Source organism: Monopterus albus, unplaced genomic scaffold (genome assembly GCF_001952655.1).
Source record: "Monopterus albus unplaced genomic scaffold, M_albus_1.0 scaffold104.1, whole genome shotgun sequence".
NCBI classification, from domain to species: domain Eukaryota; kingdom Metazoa; phylum Chordata; class Actinopteri; order Synbranchiformes; family Synbranchidae; genus Monopterus; species Monopterus albus.
In genome coordinates this window covers 1,209,206-1,230,330 of record NW_018127984.1, presented here as the reverse complement: position 1 = coordinate 1,230,330, position 21,125 = coordinate 1,209,206, and the positions used below count along the sequence as shown (strand labels likewise).

The 21,125-nt window shown below is 41.7% G+C and overlaps 1 protein-coding gene across 2 annotated transcripts in view; it reads left to right on the top strand.

Annotated features, from left to right (window-relative positions):
- Positions 1-4,862: 4,862 nt before the first annotated feature.
- Positions 4,863-21,125, top strand: part of dachb (dachshund b) — a 92,140-nt gene continuing 75,877 nt past the window's right edge. For both annotated transcript variants that reach the window (XM_020610178.1, XM_020610179.1), the window contains exon 1: positions 4,863-5,804. In XM_020610178.1, coding sequence (XP_020465834.1) covers positions 5,128-5,804 — 677 coding nt within the window. In that variant the 5' untranslated portion in view covers positions 4,863-5,127. The remainder of the gene's footprint in view (positions 5,805-21,125) is intronic.

The following is a 21,125-nucleotide window of genomic DNA, read 5'->3' as shown; positions in this document are numbered from 1 at the left end:
TTTTTTTGTAACCTTTGCCAGATCTGTGCCTTGCCACAATTGTGTCTCTGAGCTCTTCAGGCAGTTCCTTTGACCTCATGATTCTCATTTGCTCTGACATGCACTGTGAGCTGTAGGGTCTTATATAGACAGGTGTGTGGCTTTCCTAATCACGTCCAATCAGTATAATCAAACACAGCTGAACTCAAATGAAGGTGTAGAACCATCTCAGGGATGATCAGAAGAAATGGACGGCACCTAAGTTAAATATATGAGTGTCACAGCAAAGGGTCTGAATACTTATGACCATGTGATATTTCAGTTTTTCTTTTTTAATAAATCTGCAAAAATGTCAAAGTCTGTGAGGTTCTTGACAGGAAGTGTTTGAATAAATGACCAATGTGGATGATTTTCTGGTGATGACAGTCTCGGTAAATACACAGTGAAATGCAGGCGGGTGGCAAATTACAGAAAAAACCTGAATAAATGAGTGGAGAAAACAAATTCCTTGTGTGTAACATACTTGGCCAATAAAGGTGATTATCCTTATCCTATAATGAATGCAGATGCTGATATGGAGTTGCGTAGTCTCCTGTCTGTCAGATTATTTTTTATTTTGTTCACTAACTGAAGCATGGTGTTACCCGAAACCCTGTCAAAGTCACTCACGCTCTCCTGTGGCATGCAATACCATTTACAAACACCCTCTTCTTCCTCACGTGTTCTTAATGGTGATGAGATCTCATATGACTGACAGCAGGGCTGCAAATTTTACACCCGGTTTCTCCTGACGTTACATTTCAACCACAGTTCTCTGCAGCTGTGGTATGTCAGGTGCTGAGAGTATTTGTATAAAGTTCCATTCTCTCCTCCCTGATGTTTGCGTCCCTTAACAGGAGCAACTTAAAATACATTTTGCATGAGACCAGTGCTGCTTTTTTGCTTTTCCTTAATTCGTCAACTGTCAGTATTTTCTTTAAATGCTGTTGAAACAATGGTTTTTGAACCTAGATACTGATTTGATTTGTCCTTATTTATGCACAATCCAAAACACCAATAAAAATGTAAGCTTTGCAAGCTTTTGTAGAGTGGACACAGAGGCTGTAACACCCAGTAACTTACAATAATAAAACAGAACTTAAATTTTCTATGTAAGCATTTTATCAGATGACTTGATAAACCAAATCTGGAACAAACAACAAAATGAACCACACCCTGTGGCTAACATCTCTTGTTGAAAGACATCCAGTTGTACCCTACAGCAGGAAAGGTTTATTTATTGATCCTCTGATGTAATATACTGATTGCTGTGGCTGAGCTTCATTTGGAGCAGTCCAGGCCGCTCTCTGTCAGAAGTCATGGGATTTTAAAGCCTTGCAGAATTTACTGAGACAAACGTGTTGTGGCTAAGTTAAACAGACAAGCCCTTTTTATATTTATCCCCAACATACAGTATGAGGTATAATGTAGCTTCAGTCTGTAAATACAGTTGTGAAACTTTATCTCCTTTTGTTCAGTTAAAATCCAGGTAACTTTCTTTGACCATACATCATTGTCAAGTGACACTGTACATTCGCCAGCCACCCCAGGAGTTTCTCTTCACTGATAAATTGCATTATTCCCCCTCCCTGCTGTCGCTCATATGGTGTTCAGAGCCAAAGTCTGATAAACAGACGTGACTTTGAGGTGTGCCGTACTGGATGTTACTGGTTGCAAAAACAATAGAATAGAAAGACTTTGTCAGTGTTGCACTGCATACAATGAAACTGGGAGCACTGCTCCTCTCTGGTGCTTATAATACAAATAAATAAATGCACAATCATTAAACATTAAGATAAAAAAGATCAATATATTGGTAAGATAGTTTGCCTCTATAGAGCCCCTATGACCCTGGGAATATTTCCACCACTATGGTGCTGTTGCTTTTTAATTTTATCTACAAACTATATGTGTGTCATGACTTTTTCACACCACTGTATGTGTGTCATACAGTTTAATGATGAGTTTGAACTCATTAAGACATCTACATTACACAGGTATTGACCCATTTCAAGCTAATTGAACTGAAGAGAGGGAACGTAATAGTGGAATGTTGGAAGCTGTACACTGCCGCACCAGCAGGAGAGTCACCAGGAGGTGGTTGGATTAAGAAGCAGGTGTAGAAAATGCAGGACGGTCACAACAGATACAGGGGTTTTTCAACGACTTGTCCTGCCTTTGCTTAGATTTAGGCAGCAAAGGCACTTTAGTTGGAGGAAGATCTTGGTTTTGTTTCATTACATTGTGTCTCAAGTGAGTGTTAACTATTTCTGTGTTAAACAAGGCCACAATCTTTCTCTAACCTTGTAAAACTGTGTGCTTAAACATAACCACACAAAAGTTTAATAATTGTGTAGTCGCTACAGAAGGAAATAAAATCAGCAAATGCTCACACTGGAGGCGCTGTTACTAGGGGATTTTTTCCCCTTGAAAAATGATTTCACATTAAATCCAATATCCGAAGAGTTGGAGATTGATGTTCTCAGTATAGACTGATTAGCTGACTAATTGTTTCAGCTGTAGTGTATAGCTACTGTAAGTCAAATCATGTGGAATGAATTGCGTTACTGAAGGTGCTATTTGAGGCTGATTGGCCCAGAGCAGTGAGACGTCATTCAGTGAAGGTAGATCTGCTGGTGCCTTGTCTTTTCCTGTAGCTGCTGCAGCTCTTTACTCCACAGAGAAAATCTGTACCAACTCAAATGTATGACATGTGGCAGGACGAGTTATTTAATGGGCTGAAAAACAGGCAGAATGGCCTTTTGTGTATAGTAGAAGCTCGCGCTCTCTGATTCTCTCTCCCGGGGGATGAAGAGCATTTTGCAGACATGTTTTTCCACTCTTCTCCATGCACTGTCTTGTCACCTCTGTTTTCATCTTTCCTTCTTTTACTCTTCCTCCGGTCCTCACATTTCCCTTTCAGCCCAATCTTTCTCTTGTTTTTTTTTTTGTTCTCCCTTACTTTGCTCCTCTTCCTCTCTCTCACATTCTGTGCATCCCAAAGTCCAACTCCAAGTTCATGTCGGTCATTAAAACCCCGCTGAGAGAGATTCACCTCCACGAAGACCTCATCTCTCTCTGTCTCCCCCTCTGAATCCAGCTTCAGTTTGATCATTATTAGTCCTGAGAGACAAATTATTGCCCTCGTGTCTCTTTGACTCCCTCTTTATCTATTTTTCCACTTCTTTTTTTTTTTATTTTGTTTTCCTTTCACTGCCCCCTCCCCCTTTTTTTTCCTTGACCCATGTCTACTTTCTCCTAAATTCTTAATTTAACTTTATATTGAGCACTTTCTCCTCCCCCTTGTTCCTCTCCACAGGGGAAAGATATTTTTATTATTGGGGACTGACGCTACATTTATGTATGCTATCTTAATGTAAGTTGCAGATACACTGGTACCAAATATCTGTGGTTAAAAACAAGCAGCCCAGTCATCTGGTGAGCCGCCTGGGATGTAAATTCCTATGCAATTAGCTGTAAAGGCTACCCCAGACAGCTATATTTTGTATTTGCTTTCCCAAATAAGTGTGAGAAATGATTTGATGGAAATCATGTTTATTCTGAGCTCTCAGAGGTTAACATGATCGCCCCTGGTGACACAGATTAACACGAGTTCTTGTTTCTGAATCTTAGCACTAGCTATCACCATACCCACTTTTAGGGGAAATACATCATGAAAAAAACAAAAATAATAAGTTATCCTTTATTATCACTCTGAGATAAATTTATGCTGGAATGACGGACACGGCTGCTAACATCAAAAATGATATGTAAAGAAATAATTACTGAATGAACATGGGTTCATGGTAAAACTTTCAGACTCCCTTTTACACAAACATCTGAGGTGGAGGGGAGAAAACTGGGTACAGACACATGTTTGTACAGAAGGTCTAATGCCAGCAATAGATTATTACACATTTAAATTTCTCATTTTGCTGCCTTGTCCTCTTTTCCCCCACTCTCTCTGTGGGTGTGTGTCTTTCTCAGTTTTTTCTTTCATTCAGTCAGGGTTTCTCGCTGTAATGAGATTACACAGGATTATAAAACGCTGTCTATCTGTAATCCACACTACTCAATCCTGTTTCACTGCTTTCACACACACACACACACACACACACACACACACGCACACACACACACAGGCCATCTCTCTGGTACTATCTGGCAATCTCTTCTGTAGTGTTTTCTCTTTTAATCCTTGTCTTCTTTTGTAATATTATTAGCACGTCTCATTTAGTTTTCCCACTTTTTATGCTTCTTTTTCTTTCTTCCTTCTTTCTGCCCTTCAGTTCGGTCACCCCCATCAGGTCTGGTGAAGTCACCCTACTTCCTTTCTTGTTTTATTCCCTCTCTTCAATAATTTCGGTTTTCCCCAACTTTCCCTCACCCCTCAGCTGCAACTTGGACCATTTATTCGCTGATCAGCGGTCACTGTGTGATCTGATCAGTGTCTCGCCACCAGAGCTCGCATGTGAGCCACGACTGGACACACAGACAAACGGGGACGCGCGAGCGCGCACGGTGGAGAGTAGGGGTTGTGAGGCTCAACCAAAAAAAAGAAAAAAAAACTTCCCGTTAGCGAATCAAGCAGCTCGTGAGAAAGTTTATGGAACAGAAAAATGAGAGATCTGACCGATACCCTTCAAACACACGCGGACACACACACACACACACACACACACACACACACACACACACCAGTCGGGCGTAATAAAGTCCTCCCCCACTTTCCTCGCCAATCACACTGTTTGTCCTGCCAGGAGTCATCTCTGATTGGTTCAAATGGACGTCACTTATGTGTGAGGGAGGCGGGTTCAGGACGAGGACTGACCTGGAGTCTGATACAGTCGCTTTTACGCACAGATTGGACAGTCCGTTTTCTGCGCACGGATAACAAGACAAGAGAGCTTGTTCAGGACAGAAACAAGCGCGACAGAGGGAAAATCAGGAACAGAGGAGAAGAGGAAAAAGTGACCGGAAAACAAGGAAAAAGACGCACAAGTGTTTTCCCAACTGGAGAAAGACAGAAGAAAGTGTGTGAGAGTGTGTGAAAAGGAGAGAGTGTGTGCGTCTTCACCACTCTCCACTTCTTCCATCAACACCATCTCTATGTCGCTACCCGGCTCTCCTCCGCTCCTCTCGCCGGGCTCGGGCGCCCCGACACCCACCGCGCTCTATCGCTCGGTCCCGGACGCGCTCCACACTTCCGTCGCTTCCACCGGCACCTCCAGCCCAGTGCACACCAACTCCAACTCCCACTCCCACTCTCACTCCTTGTCTCAGTCTCCGCGGCTCACCAGTAGCATGCTCAGCGCTTTCCTGCCCGGACCAGGGAGCGCGCTGGCTGGCTTGGGCAACGGTGGCACCGCCCCGCTTGTGTCCGGAGGCGGTGCTGCGCTGGGTCCTCTCAGCGGGCTCGGATCTCTCAGCACGGCTGGCCTGACACCCGGATCCCCTGGTTTGGCGCAGACTTCATCCAGCCCGGGTCTGTGCAGCGAGTGCAAACTGGTGGAGGTGCATGGCGTGAAGGTGGCCAGCTTCAGCGTGGACGGCCAGGAGCTGATCTGCCTCCCGCAGGTGTTCGACCTCTTCCTGAAGCACCTGGTGGGTGGTTTGCACACCGTCTACACCAAGTTGAAGAGGCTGGACATCACGCCGGTGGTGTGCACCGTGGAGCAGGTGCGCGTCCTGCGGGGGCTCGGCGCCATCCAGCCAGGCGTGAACCGCTGCAAGTTGATCTCCAGGAAGGACTTCGAGACGCTGTACCAGGACTGCACCAGCGCCAGGTCGGTGAATACTTAAATCACTTGTACTACTTTTAAGCTTCCACCTGAAAGCTCTAGATAGAGCTGAGAAGGTGAACCTGCAACTTTCCGTAGTGACAAGCGGCTACATGTTGTCCAAATAGGTTTCATGGTTGTTACCTATGCTTCACGGTCCTATTTTTGAGCGCCCCCCTGTACGTGTATCTAACTTTGTTGTACTTCAAACATTGTTCCTTGCAAAGGAACGTTAAGTGGATTTCGGGCATCCACTACAACTTTTCACTATGTTTTACAATCCTCGTTGTATTTGTAAAAACAATGTGACTGTGTTAGGTTACATTTTCTTTAATATAACTACAGGCGCTTAAAGAATGACTTATGGTGAAGTTTATATAAAATATATCTAAGTCTCAGTTTGACTGAACAGATTTGTAATATTTCTCCTGGGACTCACTTCATCTGCACAAGTAATAGAAATTTGTTTAGTTACTCTCTACTTGTATTACTGAGATATAGCTGTAATATTACTTTAGAAAATGACAGATTTAAAGAGATATTTGTATGATATCTATGAAGACTTGTTACAGGCTGAGTGACTATTTTTGATGAATGGTTATATGCTTGAAAGTGACTTCCTGTTCCCTTATCAGCACTTTTCCTTAGTTCACTTGAGTGTCAGAGTTGATGCTTTTACTCTATTGACTTTGGAGCTTGATGGAAGCATTTGTGTGTGTGTGTGTGTGTGTGTGTGTGTGTGTGTGTGTGTGTGTGTGTGTGTGTGTGTGTGTATTTATGTTGCTAAATGGGCAGATGTGTGTTTCAGTAGACTTGTGTTTTGGTAAAATGAAAACACACAGACAGCAACTGACCGTAAAGCCAAAAAGATAACCTGAAGCTGAAGTTATGGAAAAGCTTCTCATAATCATGATTTATTACTTTATGCTTCACCAGGTGTGTGTGTGTGTGTGTGTGTGTGTGTGTGTGTGTGTCTATGTTAAGTGTTGGTATGTGAGAGAAAGCTTTCTATGTGTGTGGGTTAAAGAGGGTGTTTGTGCATTTGAACAGAACTGAATACGTGTGTTGTTAATGTGTGTTTGTGTAAACGGACACCCTTCAGAGTGCGTTTTAATACCCGTTAAGCATAACAGTTGTGTCTGCATACCTACTGTACCTGTACTTGTCAACTGCTTGTTCACACATTTTCTGTTTAGATGACTGTGTGACCTTTTGGATTAAAACTCTAAACGTCGACATCCTGCGCATCAGATTCGGATCTTCACACGCTGTGAATTCTAAAAGCACAAACTAAAGCCAAGTGCATCACATATACACTTTAAAATGTCATTTTTAAACAAACCTACATGGTGAATTGAAGTAACATCTCACCTGAAGTGGAAATCTCTGCTGTTAAGATGAAGTTTTGTATAGCAACATTTTTTGTGCACTGGAAATGAAAGTTTAATGGTCTGATTCAGGTTTATGAATATTTTAGCACCAAAATGTAAAAGGAGATTAGTGCTGTTCGTTTTCATTTTCAAAAACAGCTTTGAAAAAAAGATCCCTTCACTGTGTACTGAAATGTATCTAATTTTATTTGATTAATGCTACAAATTGTTTCTTTGCTTCACAGCTGTGAAATGGCCGAACTGCAAAGAGCAAGTAGTATATTTTCACCACCGAATGCTGAATAGTTCAGTAACAGTGCAGTGTTATTTGTTTGTTTGTTTTTTGGTAACAGAAGGATTCTTCTTTCTCTTTTTGGGAAAAAGCATCACAAAATGTGTATAATAAAAGTACAAAGGCCTCATTTGTGTAAAAGCCTGATATTGTCAGATTTGTGTTGGTTTAAATGCACAAAATTCTGATACCTTTCACATTGAATCCCAGCAATAAAGTGGATTTCATTGACCTTCAGTGACCTTTTCCTGATAACATCATCCTTTTAGTGCGACTAATAGCAGGAATATCATCGTCTCTGATGTTCATTATGAATAAATATCCTGAAGTCTCATTTGAAATAAGAAAAAGATGGTCCATATGACACCAGGATCTGTCTGAGAATCATCGAAGTTTCAAACTGTTTGTGGTGAGCTGTACTCTGAAAACCTACAGCTCTACTCGAGTACATTTGGTAGTTGGATGCAAGTCGCTGTTTGTATTCTGGAAAAACAACAACAAACTAGAAGGTTATGGTGCATGCAGTGTTCTGAACTGTGTCTGGAAACTCCTTGAAAAGTGATGGAATTTCATCAGGGCAGCAGTGGGAGCACTGGGTGTCGCCTCCAGTGTTGTTGAAAGGGATAGATGAATAAATAGTTTTAGGCAGAGGTTCTTCAGTGCCAGCTAATTATTAACATGGTATTGTGTTGCTGTGGAGTCACTGGATTGTTGACGAGGGACCTCTGTTTTTAGCTGACCACACACACAGAGTGGGTCTCTAGTTTATTAAGTGTGAAATGCTCACTCCTCTCCCTGTTTGTGAAGAGCGGGATCCTTCCTTGCCCTCTTTTTGTCTTAGTTTGCCTCATTTTGTCTTTTACTCTTTTTGACTCTTAATCCCTCCCTTCCTCCCTCTTCTCCCATATCTTTTTTGCTTAAACACACACAAGTGGTGTATTTCTGTCTTCTTCTTTACCCCCGTCCTTCACCTTGCTTCTCTGTCCCTTCTTCTCTGTCTCTCTCTCTCTCTCCCCCTCTCTCTCCCTCTCTCTCTCTCTATCTCACACACACACACACACACACACACAGCGGTGCATGTCAGGGATAATAATGGATCATGTGAATGTGCATGGAACAACACGGCTGGAGAGCTATTGTTGTTGAACGCTCAGCGAACACACACTCCACTCTCTCCAATCATATTGACATTCCTCTAATGCCTCCCTCTCTCACTCTCGCCCGCTCTAATGCTCTCTTGCTCTTTCTCTCCACATCATTCTCTGGGAGAAGAAAGGAAAAATTAAATGCTAAAAAAAAAATCTGAAAACTCCCACTGGGCTCCTGCATACTTTGCCTTTGTGGGGATCCTGTGTGTATTTGTATTACTGTGTGTAAAGGCAATGAATGACCATTTATATCATCTTGTACCTTTGGCGGCGATATCTGGCGTTACTACATGTCTGCTTGCTTGTGCTGTGATTTTTAAATTTAAAGTGCTCTTGATGTTGTTTTTCCATAGTGATTCAGGATCTGCTCTTTTATTGAAATATATATGCTGTACCAAATGAAAGTTCCCTCGCCTCTTGTTAAAGATGGAAAATAAAGTTAGTTATTTTGAAGGAGATGACATCAGCTTTGTGAGTTGCAGACTTTAAAAATAACCTTCAGCATAGAAGTTTGGATCCTTTGCATGAGATATAAAAGTTTGTTTGGAGGGAATCTGTGTTTGTCAAGCTACAAACACAACTTTCTTAATTCATGTATTTCATTACTTATGTACTTATGTCACAGTTCTTTCTGATTTTCCTACTCTATCTGTGGCTCTTGGCCACAACCCCATTAGTTTCTACTGACATGGCTCACAGGTATACATTTACTGGGAACTACTTTCAGCAGTGGATTAATCCACATTTGGTGCTCTTGTGAGTATTTAAAGCAGCTGGACTGTGATAAATGGTACTGAGGCAAAACTAATGGTAATGGTGGTAATGGAGACTCTTTTCATCAAATGCAAACCATTTTATTCACCCAGAGAATTTTTGTCATTCACTGTGGTTGGAATGTACATAAGACCTATCACCCTGTCCCCAGCGCAGCCCTCGGAATCTCTGATCACTGCATGGTCCACCTTATTCCAACCTACAGGCAGAAACCTAAAGCTGTGAAGCCTGTGGTCAAAACAGTGAAGAGATGGATCGAGCAGGCAGAGTCAGAGCTACAGGCCTGCTCTGACTGTACAGATTGGAGTCTATTTGAGGCTGCGTCTACAGACCTGGATGAACTCACTGACACTGTGACATCATCTATCAGCTTTTGTGAGGACGTGTGTGTGTGCCCACCAAGACCTTCTGCACATAGAACAACAACAAGCCCTGGTGGCCAGTAAAACCCAAGCAGCTTTACTGTGTCAAAGAGGAGGCCTATAGAAGTGGGAACAGGATCCTGTACAGGCAGGTCAGGAACACAATGAGAAGGGAGATCAGAGCAGCTACTCTGAAAAGCTGAAAAAAAAAAAAGGTTTTAGTCAGCGACCCTTCGCCTGCATGGAGAAACCTGAAAAACATCACGGGCTACAGGAAACCACCCCCTTCTCTGTGGAAGACCATCAGCTGGCAGATGACCTGAAAAGGATGTGCATGGTCTTTTTAAGAAACAAATGATCAGGAAGGCACCAGGCCCAGACAGTATGACTCCCTCCTGCCTAAAAGCCTGTGCTGGACATGTGGTCTCACCACTGCTGTTCTCCTTCTGCACCTCTGGGGACTCCACTGTTCGCTGATGACACAACGGACATCACTCTCATCCGAGATGAATCGTCCTGCAGACGGGAGGTTGAACTCTGTGGTACGGTTGCAAGAACCTGGAGCTGAACATGCTCAAAACAGTGGAGATGACAGCGAAACCCCTACCCCACTACACCCCCTCACCATTCTCATTAGCACTGTATCAGCAGTGGAGTCCTTCAAGTTCCTGGGCTCCATCATCTTCCAGGACCTGAAGTGGTCATCCAGCATCAGCACCACCACCAAGAAGGCACAGCAGAGGATGTACTTCCTGTGCCAGCTTAGGAAGTTTAACCTGCACCAAAAGCTGCTGATACAGTTCTACAGAGGAATCATTGAGCCCGTTCTCTGCTCATCCATCACTGTCTGGTTTGACTCAGCAGCCAAATGGAACAGGAACAGACTCCAGCGGACAGTCGGGTCTGCGGGAAAGATCATCGGTGCCAAACCTGCCCTCCATGGAGGACCTGTACACCTCACAGGTCAAAAGGAGGGCGGAGAAGATTTCTGCAGACCCCTCACACCCTGGACACAATCTGTTTGAACGCCTCCCCTCTGGACTTTTGTATATATCTTTCTGGAAAACTAAATCTAAACTGTGTGTATATATATTTCTATATTTCTAAGTATTTTATTTGTATTTTCCTGATGCACATTCTTCTTCCTTTATTTTGTTTATCCTGTTTATTTGTTTACTCGTTGCTTTACAGAAGAACATTGTACTTAGATTCCTCATGTGTCCAGCACACCTGGCCAGGATTTAATACACAGACTGTTCACTGTTGATTTCGGCCTTTTCATGGGATTTATTGATCATAAGAAAAAAATATATTACCAGACATCATGTAAATTATATTATTTACATTTTGATTTTTCCATTTATTTATATGGTGATAAAGCAAAAATGTTACTTCCTCATTTTCTAATTGACAATTATGCTGATCATTCACAAAGGGCTTGCTTTCTTTTTTTCCTATTGATTAATCATAGTTATTTGCATGAATACTCATTTATAAAATGTCAGGAAATTGTGAAGAGCTGACTTGACTCCATGATGGAGAGGAGAGGTCAGGGCTGTGTGGGGGCCAGACCATCTGGTGCAGGACTCCGTGTCCTTTTGTCTCCAAACATAGTTTTTTTTTTAAAATTATTCTGGTTGTATGTTTGGGCTCCTCGTGCTACAGAATGAATTTGGGAGGAATCAGACACCTCCCTGATGGTACTGTGTGAAGGATAAGATCCTAAAACCTTTGCACAGTAGTATATAAGTATTGTATATCGCACAAAACGAGGATAAGGGCACACACACATTTGGTCAGTCTTTCCTCAAAGAAATGTATAGTGTTACATTCAGTTGTCCATGCAAGAAGCAATGGAAGTAGCTGTGTGAAGGATGGGAATCAAGTCAGCATAGCTGGCCAACCACTGCATAAAGTGTTTGTCATTGGCAGATGGTCTCTTTTGTGAATTAAAAAAAAAAGATTCAGACCACCAGTTCTGCTGCTGTAAAGACAGCACCAGTTACTGTTCCATGATCAGGTAAGCACTTTTTGTAAAGCCTCCTTGGGCCTTATTTATTTTAAAAGTCTGGGACACCTTTTTAAGAAATAAAGGACAAACCTGATGAATTTCCTCTAGTCTTTAAGTATAGATTCTCTTGAATATAAAATGTTGTCTGCACACAAACTTTCCCACAGATGATTTTTATTCTACCACTAAGTCAGAGCACGAGAAGCACAGTGAATATTGCTCTTTTGTCACCCTGTGTGCGTGTGTGTGTGAGCGAGGAAGAGAGGGAATCGATAGTGAGTGACAGGAGGGATGGTTGCTGGTGTCGGAGTGTTATTCTGGGCTCTCCTTATCACGACAGGCTGTTAGAGCACCCACAAACACACGTGCGCACACACACCAGTGATGGAGGTTGCATTGTCTATAACACAGGGGGAGCAAAGTCGTTTTAGTTTGCTGAAGCATTGCACCTTCTCACACACACACACACACACCCATACTCACTCACTCTCTTGCAGAATAATGTCCACAGACACTCAGCATGAACTCCTTTCATTAAAGTGGTGTTTTTCATTCTTTTACATGGAGCATTAAGTTCTTTTAATGGACCACAGTGGTTTATACACACACACACACACACAACCATGGTTGGTTGTTTTGCCTCCTGGCTGAGGTATGTCCGTGTGTGTGAGCACAAACAGAGCTATCAGTTGTCACACTGGGTCAGGTTACGTGTGTGTAAGTCTGCGGTAGTGTTCATAAACACCTGCATGTGCCTTTTTCTGTGTGTTGTTCTTATACCACACATCTTGTAGGTATTTGTGTGCGTTTTACTGGTTTTTGTGCGTGTGTGTGTACTTGTATGTCTGTACATTGTGAGTTTTATACCATGGCAGTGAGGACATTTTTGGTTAGTTCTCACTTTCTCACACACCATAAAAAAGCAATTTGAGGGTTAAGACTTGGTTTTAGGGTTCAGATTAGAACCAGGTTAAGGCTAGGGTCGGGGTTATGTATTTGGTTCTGATGGTTAACGTTAGTGCAAAGAGCAATGGAATAATGCATTATGTCAGCGAGTGTCCTCACAAAGAGCTGTACAAACCTGTGTGTGTGTCTGGTTTCAGTTCCACTTTGTGCTGTTGGTTAATTGATAAAGGTTAAAGCACTGGCCGGCGGGGAGCTGAGGTCACCCCACTGCGGTATGGCGGTGTGTGTGAACAGCCAGACGGTGACCAATCGGACACCATCTAAACACATTTGTTAAATCGGATTGATCAGTGATAACTTTTCAGTCAGAAAGAAAAGGGCAGAGGCTGTCGGGAAGGTTTTAAAAATAAGTGGCTGTTCAACACCGGAACTCCATAAAGCCACACAGGGTTAGGTTCAGCACGTTTTTTAGCATGGTTATTTAAATGAGACCATGCACAGTGAAACTGCATGTGTTGGGTTGCTTGTCACCCATGGTCTGTACAGAACACGTAGAGTAGATGCACATCTACTAAAGCATTTCACTGTAGGTAAATTCCTTGGATTGTACTCCTCCACACACCATTACAGGCCAGAGACTGTGGTGTCACAGTATTATGTATTCCTAAAATCATGGATTGCAGTGTGGCAGCTCTTAATTCAGTTTTATATTTATATAGAGAACATGTCTTGTGGTTTCACATGTAGAATAAATTAAAGTATTAAAGATGTCTCCTGCTGGTTCTAATGACTGGTAACCAAGTCATCCTTTTTTTTTTTTTTTTTTTCTCTGAGCTCAACTGTGTTTGTGCACCTGAGTGACAGTTTGTGTGAATGTGAAAAATGTTTTGGTGGCACTGGTGATTGAGTCCCTGGACAGCTGAGTTGCCAGATTCACCGAGCTCTCTCTTTGCTCTCGTTCTCATTAGCAAAGAGCAGCGAATGTTCAGGTAGCAGCTTCTCATTTTTAGCCAGCGCAGTCCGTCAGTTTTACCAGGTAAAATGACAGACATCGCCGGCAGCAGCTCATATCAGCTGTCACTCATTAATTCTGAGAGTAACTTGATGGCAGGCCAAAATTAAGCTTGGCTGTTTTTGGGTGTTTGTACTCTGCCAAAGAAGAAAAAGCATCGCCCTGTGACACCGTTGTACGACAAGTGCATAGTAAAACAGACTGATGTCTCTTCTGTCCAGCAGGACGCTTCACATCAGTTGGAGCAGTGGCATTGTTCCAGTCAAACTTTTTAACTCATTTTATATATCAGTAATTTAAGATGAATGTTGTGCTTTTGAACCAGGACTTTGAATCAAATACTTTTTGAAAAATAAGGTGTGCCAGAGTTGGTTTGTCTTAACTCTAACCTTGAGGAGGAGCGAGCATGTAGCTTAGTGGACTCCAGTCAAGTTTATGAGTAGTGCACTAATTTTGAAAGCCTGTCACATTAATCTAAAAAACCTGGGTGTATGGCAGCAGTGTAAACTTAATAAACAAGAAGAATGTTATCAGATGGATTTACTACCTTTTGGTTTTCTCATCTTTAAAGCAAACACACAATTGTGACTTGGTGAGTGCTATTTCTTCATGTGCAAAATTGTCTTTACTTGGGGAATGTTGTTTTGTTTTTTTTGTTTTTTTTTACTTTAATCTTCCTCATGTTAAATCCATAAAATAGCCATTAAAATCAGAAACACAGCTTTTTCTACAGATCCTAATGGATTAGTGCTAATGTCTGATATAAAGTGAGTTTGTGCTTCACATCCTGTGTACAGTTTAATTTATATTACACTTTCTATCCAGAAACTTGGTGTGCATGTGTGTGTGCATGTGTCTCAGGGGCAGAAGAGGCCGTTTCATGCTTCACTTACCAACCTACCAACCAGCCAGGGTGAGAGACAGAGGAAAGATGCTTTCTCTCCCTCTCTCTTTGGATGAAAACAGATTGAAGAGAGTGAAGGATCACAGACGGCGAGAGAGAGGTGAACATCAAAGCAAGAAATATGACCCTCTGTCGCCACAGAAAAAGAACTGATCCTCTCCCCCAGTGTGTGGGTGTGGACTGAACAAAGCACCAAGAGGGGAGAGGCAGGTCGTGTATGTGTGTTGGGAAATAGATAATGTTTCACAAAGGCTGTTTCAGTCTCTAACTTTTGAGAGAGAGTCACTAAATGGGAGTGAGCGTCTTCACCCTGTAGTACCTACAACCTATAGGAAAGTAGTGAAACCTCTTGGGCAAGCTCCACTTTTTGCCAGCAAACCAAAACAGCCAACATCTGGTCAGCAGTGGCACAGGCAGTCAGGTTAGTCTGCTTAGTTTCAGCCAGTTAAACCTCCACTCACTCCCCTCCAGCTCTCTGTCACCACCTATGCTGTGCTTTAATACAGCCACGTTTTAATGCATTTATTGTTTGGCAACTGACTGAGCGTAAAATTGAGATATAATTTCAGCTCATGAATGTTACTGGTTATGGTTAACTTGCCAAACAGTACTGCTGCTCCACTGGAACATCAGTTTTATGATGTTGAAGTCGTTTGGCAAAATGAACACAAATACAAGCTAATGACAACTGTGTGATTGGCTATACTGACATTTAAAATAAAAGTCCAAGGGAGGATACAAGGGGTGCATCCCAGTTCTCTTAAATGCATCCACAGTTCCCTTACTTGTCTTAGTCCTGCCTATATAAGACGTGAGGAGAAAATGCGAGGAGAGAGGAATCAAGGAAACATGATGCCCTTTCTTCCAGTCCTTAATCTGATCGTCCAATCACCAGCTGATTTCGATAAAAGACTTGCACCAAGGCATGGTTTCTTGTATCCTCACTTGTTGATCCTCCAGGCCGCCTTCTAGGGCGGGTCTAGAAAGCTTTGGACGGGGTGGCCAGGCTGGGGCACAGACTCAGAGATGGGTGGCACACCTACGCTTGGCTGTGCATCATCAGAAGTTCAGTTTTCTGCATCAACACTAAAACTCAGTTTGAGAAGGTTCATTTGGGGTGTAAACAAATGTCGGCTTAACGTGAACGGGGGCTGTTACGGAGAAAAAGACATTTTCAGATTCAGCCAGTTTAGTGTGAACGTACCCCAAGTGACAGAGTGAGGGTGGGATGGGGATGCAGGGGGTTGTTTGCAACATGATTAGTTGCCTGCAAACACACACACACACACACGGTCTCTTAGGTGCACTTAGCAGATTGGTTTAGAAATCGCATTAGGGAGTGTCACAACAGCTTTTCTTCTTGTTCACCAGGTAATCTCTCCATCCCCCTCCTCCTTTTCATCTTTTACTTGATTTCTTCCTTTCCTCCTATACTGTTTTGTCCTCTTTTGCTTTTCACCCACTTTTCTTTTGTTAAACTCCCTAAACATTACCTGTCTTCTTCCACATCTCATATCTTTCTCCACTCCGTTTCCTTGTCCCTTTACTTCCCTCACCTCCAGTCTTTTCTGCCCATCTGTTGAGATATTTTGCCACCTCCTTTGTATTCCATCTCTTTTCTCATCTCCTCTTTTTCCTTTCTTTTTCCATTTTCCTCTTTTGCTTTGCTCCTGTTTACTGACCTTCCTTTCTTTCCTTTTTCCCTATTCTTCCTCTTGTTTCATCTCTTCTCTCCTCTCCTTTCTCCTCTTTTCTTGTCCTAATCTCTCCTCTTTCTTTGCTCCTCTTGTTTACTAGACTTGTTTTTCCTCCACCTTGTTCTTTTTCCTCCTTTGGCATCTCCTCTTGTTTCCTTGACTTTTTTTGTCCTCGTCTTTTGTATAGTTTTACCTCTCCTCTCCTTTTGTCCTTTCCTAACCTCTCCAGTCCCTCTTTTCCTCCTCCTTCTGTCAGTGTATTTATTCTACCTCCTATATGCTCTGTTCTTCTCTCCCCTTTACCTCCTCTTTCTTTACCTTTTCTTTCTCATCGTCTCATCGCCAGCCTCTGTTGTTCTTTCATTGGCCTCCTCTCCTGCCACTCATCCTCCTTTCTTCCCTTCTCATCTTTTCTCCCACTCACTCGTCCCTTCCTTTCCTTCCTCCTTTTCATCCCTCTCTTATTCGGTGTCCTTGTCATTTACCCCCCACTCTCCTCTGCTCCCTCCCTTTCTTCCTCCTCCACCTGGTCTTATCTCTATTTATTGTGACAGATTGTCAGAGGTGTGTGTGCGTGTGCATTAGAGAAAAAAGAATCAAGAGAAGCAGGTGACAGATTTACAGTTTAGTGCGAGTGGCACCCACAAACTGCAGTATCAAAGAGAGAGCTAGAGAGAGAGGAGAAGTAGGAGGTCAGAGGTGAAAGAGGAGATGAAAGGAGGACAGAGGAGGAGCTGAGAGGGTAAAGAGAGGCCAGCGGGGGGAGGAGGGGGGTGACAGGTGATGTGTATGTATGTGCTTTCATACAGACAACATGTTATTAATAAAAACACACAAAAAAACATAATTATTATCTGTTTTTAAAATGCCATGACATAGAGATGTGCAAGGGAGAGTGGGACAGTGTGTGTGTCAGTGTGTTATTACAAAAATAATTATAGCTGAAATCAATTAAAAACATGACAAGAGCATATATGCATGTAATGTGTGTGTGTCGCCCACCAGTGTCTTTGTCATACAGAAACTTTACTAGACAGCGTGTTATTAACAAAAACTTTAAGTTTGTGTATTTTGTAATTAGCAGTATGAAAACATGTCAGGAGCGTGTGTGTGTTTTCTTAAAATCTTAACTCTTTTTTTCCCCCCTCATTATTGCACATATTTGCCATTTTTTCTGTTTTTATGCATGTGTGTAGCTTTTGTGGCTGTGTGCGCGTGGCCGTCACCACCACCCCGTGCGTCAAACATCCTTCCCAGACAGCGTGTTATTAATGAAAACGTATAATAATCCATTTAAAAACATGTCATCATGATTAGAATAATAACAGTGGTTAAACTGGCTGAGACGTTTATGGAGGACGAAGTTCTCATCATTCTACCAGCGTGGGAGTGTGTGTGTGTGTGTGTGTGTGTGTGAGAGAGCAAACAAACACATTAGCACTTCAGTCGAGTGCCAACTTCCCAAACTCCTGTTGTTTCTTCTATTGTTTATGTACAAAGAGATTTTGGACAATAAGAAGATGAAGTTATAACAAATGATGTTCATAAGACACATTCATCACCAAAAGTAGTTTTTTTTTTTATTCACTTCAGGTAACAACTTTATCCCTTTATGAACTTTATTAATGTCATGAACCTGCTCTATTTGAAATCCAGAGGCTCTAAATGCTGTGTCCTTTTGTCACTAGGTTTAAGTTCCTTCTCAGGGTTTTTGTAGGTTCACCAAGTTAAATCCAAGACCCTTTAGGCAACCTGTAGCCGAATGGTTACGGTGCAGTGTACATTCATCTTGCTGGGGTTTGCGACGTCGGCCACAGGTCTCTCTCTTTCTTTATCTCCTATTTCCTGTCCGCCTCTCTGCAATTACTTAATGAAAAGTAATAACGATTATGATTCATTTGTGTCTCAGTGTCGGTGCTTGTTTTTACTGCCATGTCAATATTTCCCATAAATCCATGGTTTCTAGAAGTTGATAAACATGTTGAAGAGATCCTTTGGTTCCCTCACTCGGTCCAGTTAGTTAGACTGAGTGCATCTTTTCAAAAAAAAATCATACTACTTAAACTTAGTGGCACCTGCATATTAGCATAAACAGGATTTGTATTTTTTTTTCATACATTTTAATGTCAGTTTCTTTAATTTTCAGCTTTAACAGCAGGGACAGTGTCCCTAATGTGAATATCTGAAAACGTTGTTGCAGTTATGAGCTTGTCATTCAGGAGCAGCATGGTACATTTGTGTGTAAATGTGTTTGCATGTTAACTCGTGTATATGTGATAGTCTGCTGCATGCCGTGTGTACGTGTGCAGGCAGACATGCTGTCGTTTTGATAGCTTGTCATTGAAGCGATGCAGTCCACTGTAATTTTCTACTCAAAGGAAACAATGCAACAATAAATGCTTTGCTGTCAAACCACCCTCCCCCCCCCTCCACGCTCTGTGTGTCTGTGTGTGTGGTGGGTGTCCATGATTGTGTCACTGCAACTGTTGAAGTTGGTCTTCGCTTGAACATCTTTTTTCTTTTTTCTCTCTTTCTGTTTCTGTTTTTTCTATTCTGCCCTCTTTTTTCCTTGTTTCTATTTTTCTCTCAAGTTTGACATATTGGTGTCACCAATAAATCATCACTCTCCGCATTTAAAAAAAGCGAGAGGGACAGGTAGAGGTAACGATGTGAGGAATAAAGGAGTATTGTTTAGTGTTTTATCAAAGATGAGAATTTTCCTGAAAGAGGTAGAGGTGAAAATTGCTGCAGAAATCTTTGTTTGTCTGAGTTTGCCTTATTCCATTGTCTAATAACTTTTTGCATTTTGTTTTCTGTTGTCTCCTCTTTGTTTCTCATTGAGTTGTTGATGAATACCATCCTTAAATTCAAACTAATGATGAAAAGTTCCTTATTACTAAGCAGGTAATCGCTCGTTAAAAGTTATGTTACAAAAGACTAGAAACAATATTATTGACTGTAAAGCTAAGCAGACTGAAAAGATTGAGGACAATTAGATGAAATTATATAAACAGAAGATATCAAACCTACTGGTAAATTTCTAGATTAAGATTTATACTTTTATTTTTGTCAATGTAGTAACCATTTATGATATCTTGTCCTCTTCACCATCCACCGATCACCAGTATACAATGTATGGTACTGAATATAAAAAAACAAAACATGCATAAAAATGTTACTTTTAGCGTGATATGAATCTCAGGAGAAACTTCAGGTCAAAGTCTGCAACATGCCCTTTGATTTACAGTCTAAACACATATGACAAACATGTGAATAGCCTGCAGGAATATGGAGGTGGATAAAACAAGTTTAACCGCAGGTAGACCCAGTAAAATCACATACTGCAACTGGACATAAAAGCACAGTCAAACCAATAAAACCACATAGTGTAACATAAAAGCACCGTGAAATATGGAGCTGTCACACAGACACAGAAAAACCAACATGTACTGCTCATTCATTAACTGAGTTTTAATGATAAAGGTGGCCAGTTTAATATCATAAATCTGGCTTAGTAATTATGTGTTTATAACCATAAGCCACCTGGGTTTGTGCGCTTTAGTGGTTGACAAATTCATGTTTTATCCAGTCTGTTTCAGCTTTCTGAAACGCAGCTTGAATTAAAATAAATTCATTTTTCAATCCTGTTTTAGTGCTTGATTTTCTTCAGAAAGGGGATTTTCAGTTTTGTCACTGGATTTGGTTCATTCAGATATATCAACTGTTAAGTTGGAAATGATTAAATCTCAAATTTTCTTAAACTCCTATGTCATTCTATTTCAGGGTAGGTAGCAGCACAGCTAAGAGTTTAAAAATATAATAGCGCATATAGCTCAAATACATTATGTAGTTTTTATCAAGTAAAATTTGCTGAGCACTTTCTGAGCAGATAGCTGAAAGCTAGCAGGCTCAGCTAGCGCTAATCAAGCACCAGTTCACTGACTGAATTACTGAAGTTCATTTAGGTTGATCAGATGTATTTTGTCAAGGTGGGGATCTCATCGTTACATTAATAAAATAATTCCTCATGTTACGCAACTGCTTTAAGAGCAGGTTGCAGTTAGAGTATGTAGTACACCCACTCAAAATGCAACGCAAAAATTATCCAAATTCATTCATTTACTTGAAGAACTCTGACCTGACTTAATCTAAATCTCAATCAAGGGTACAAAATCTTAAATATAGCAGTTAAGGTAAGAGTAGCATTGACACAAACCACTGATTCAAAGACTGAAAGTAGTCAAAATCTATTTACTTGAAATAAAAAAAACTTCAAATATTAATCGAATGTATACTGTAAAATCTTTAACTTGTTGGACACGGCAGTTAAACACAGGCAGATAGTGGTTAAACTAGCAGGCTTGGTGCCAATCAGAGCCTGCATTAATCATTGATTCGGTGTCTGCCTGTAATTGATATGTAAATAGCATATTTAACCTCTATTTACATGTGTGTTTGTGTGCGTCAACGAAGGCCAGGTCTCACACGGATAAGTGTATGTGCTTGTGAGTGAGACGGAGTGAGTGTGGGAGAGCAAGATGCATGTTGAAGCAAGGGGGGTCGCTTCCAAGTTACAAAAGAAGTTAATTAAAAATGAAAAAAGGGAGAAGGGAGGGAGGAGAGGGAAGATGTGAGTGGAAGGAAACAGTCGGGGGTGGATGGAGGGGGAGAGAGAGAGGGAGGAAAAAAGCAAAAGAGGGAAAGGAATGGAAGGAGGGAGGGAAGCAGTGTTTTATTGAAAACGGGTGGACAAACAGTGTGTAATTGGCTGGGGCTGCAGGGGCCAAAGGAGAGGTTCAAAGAGGAGAGAGAGAGCAAATTAACAGATAGTAGAGAGGAGGAAGGGAAAGA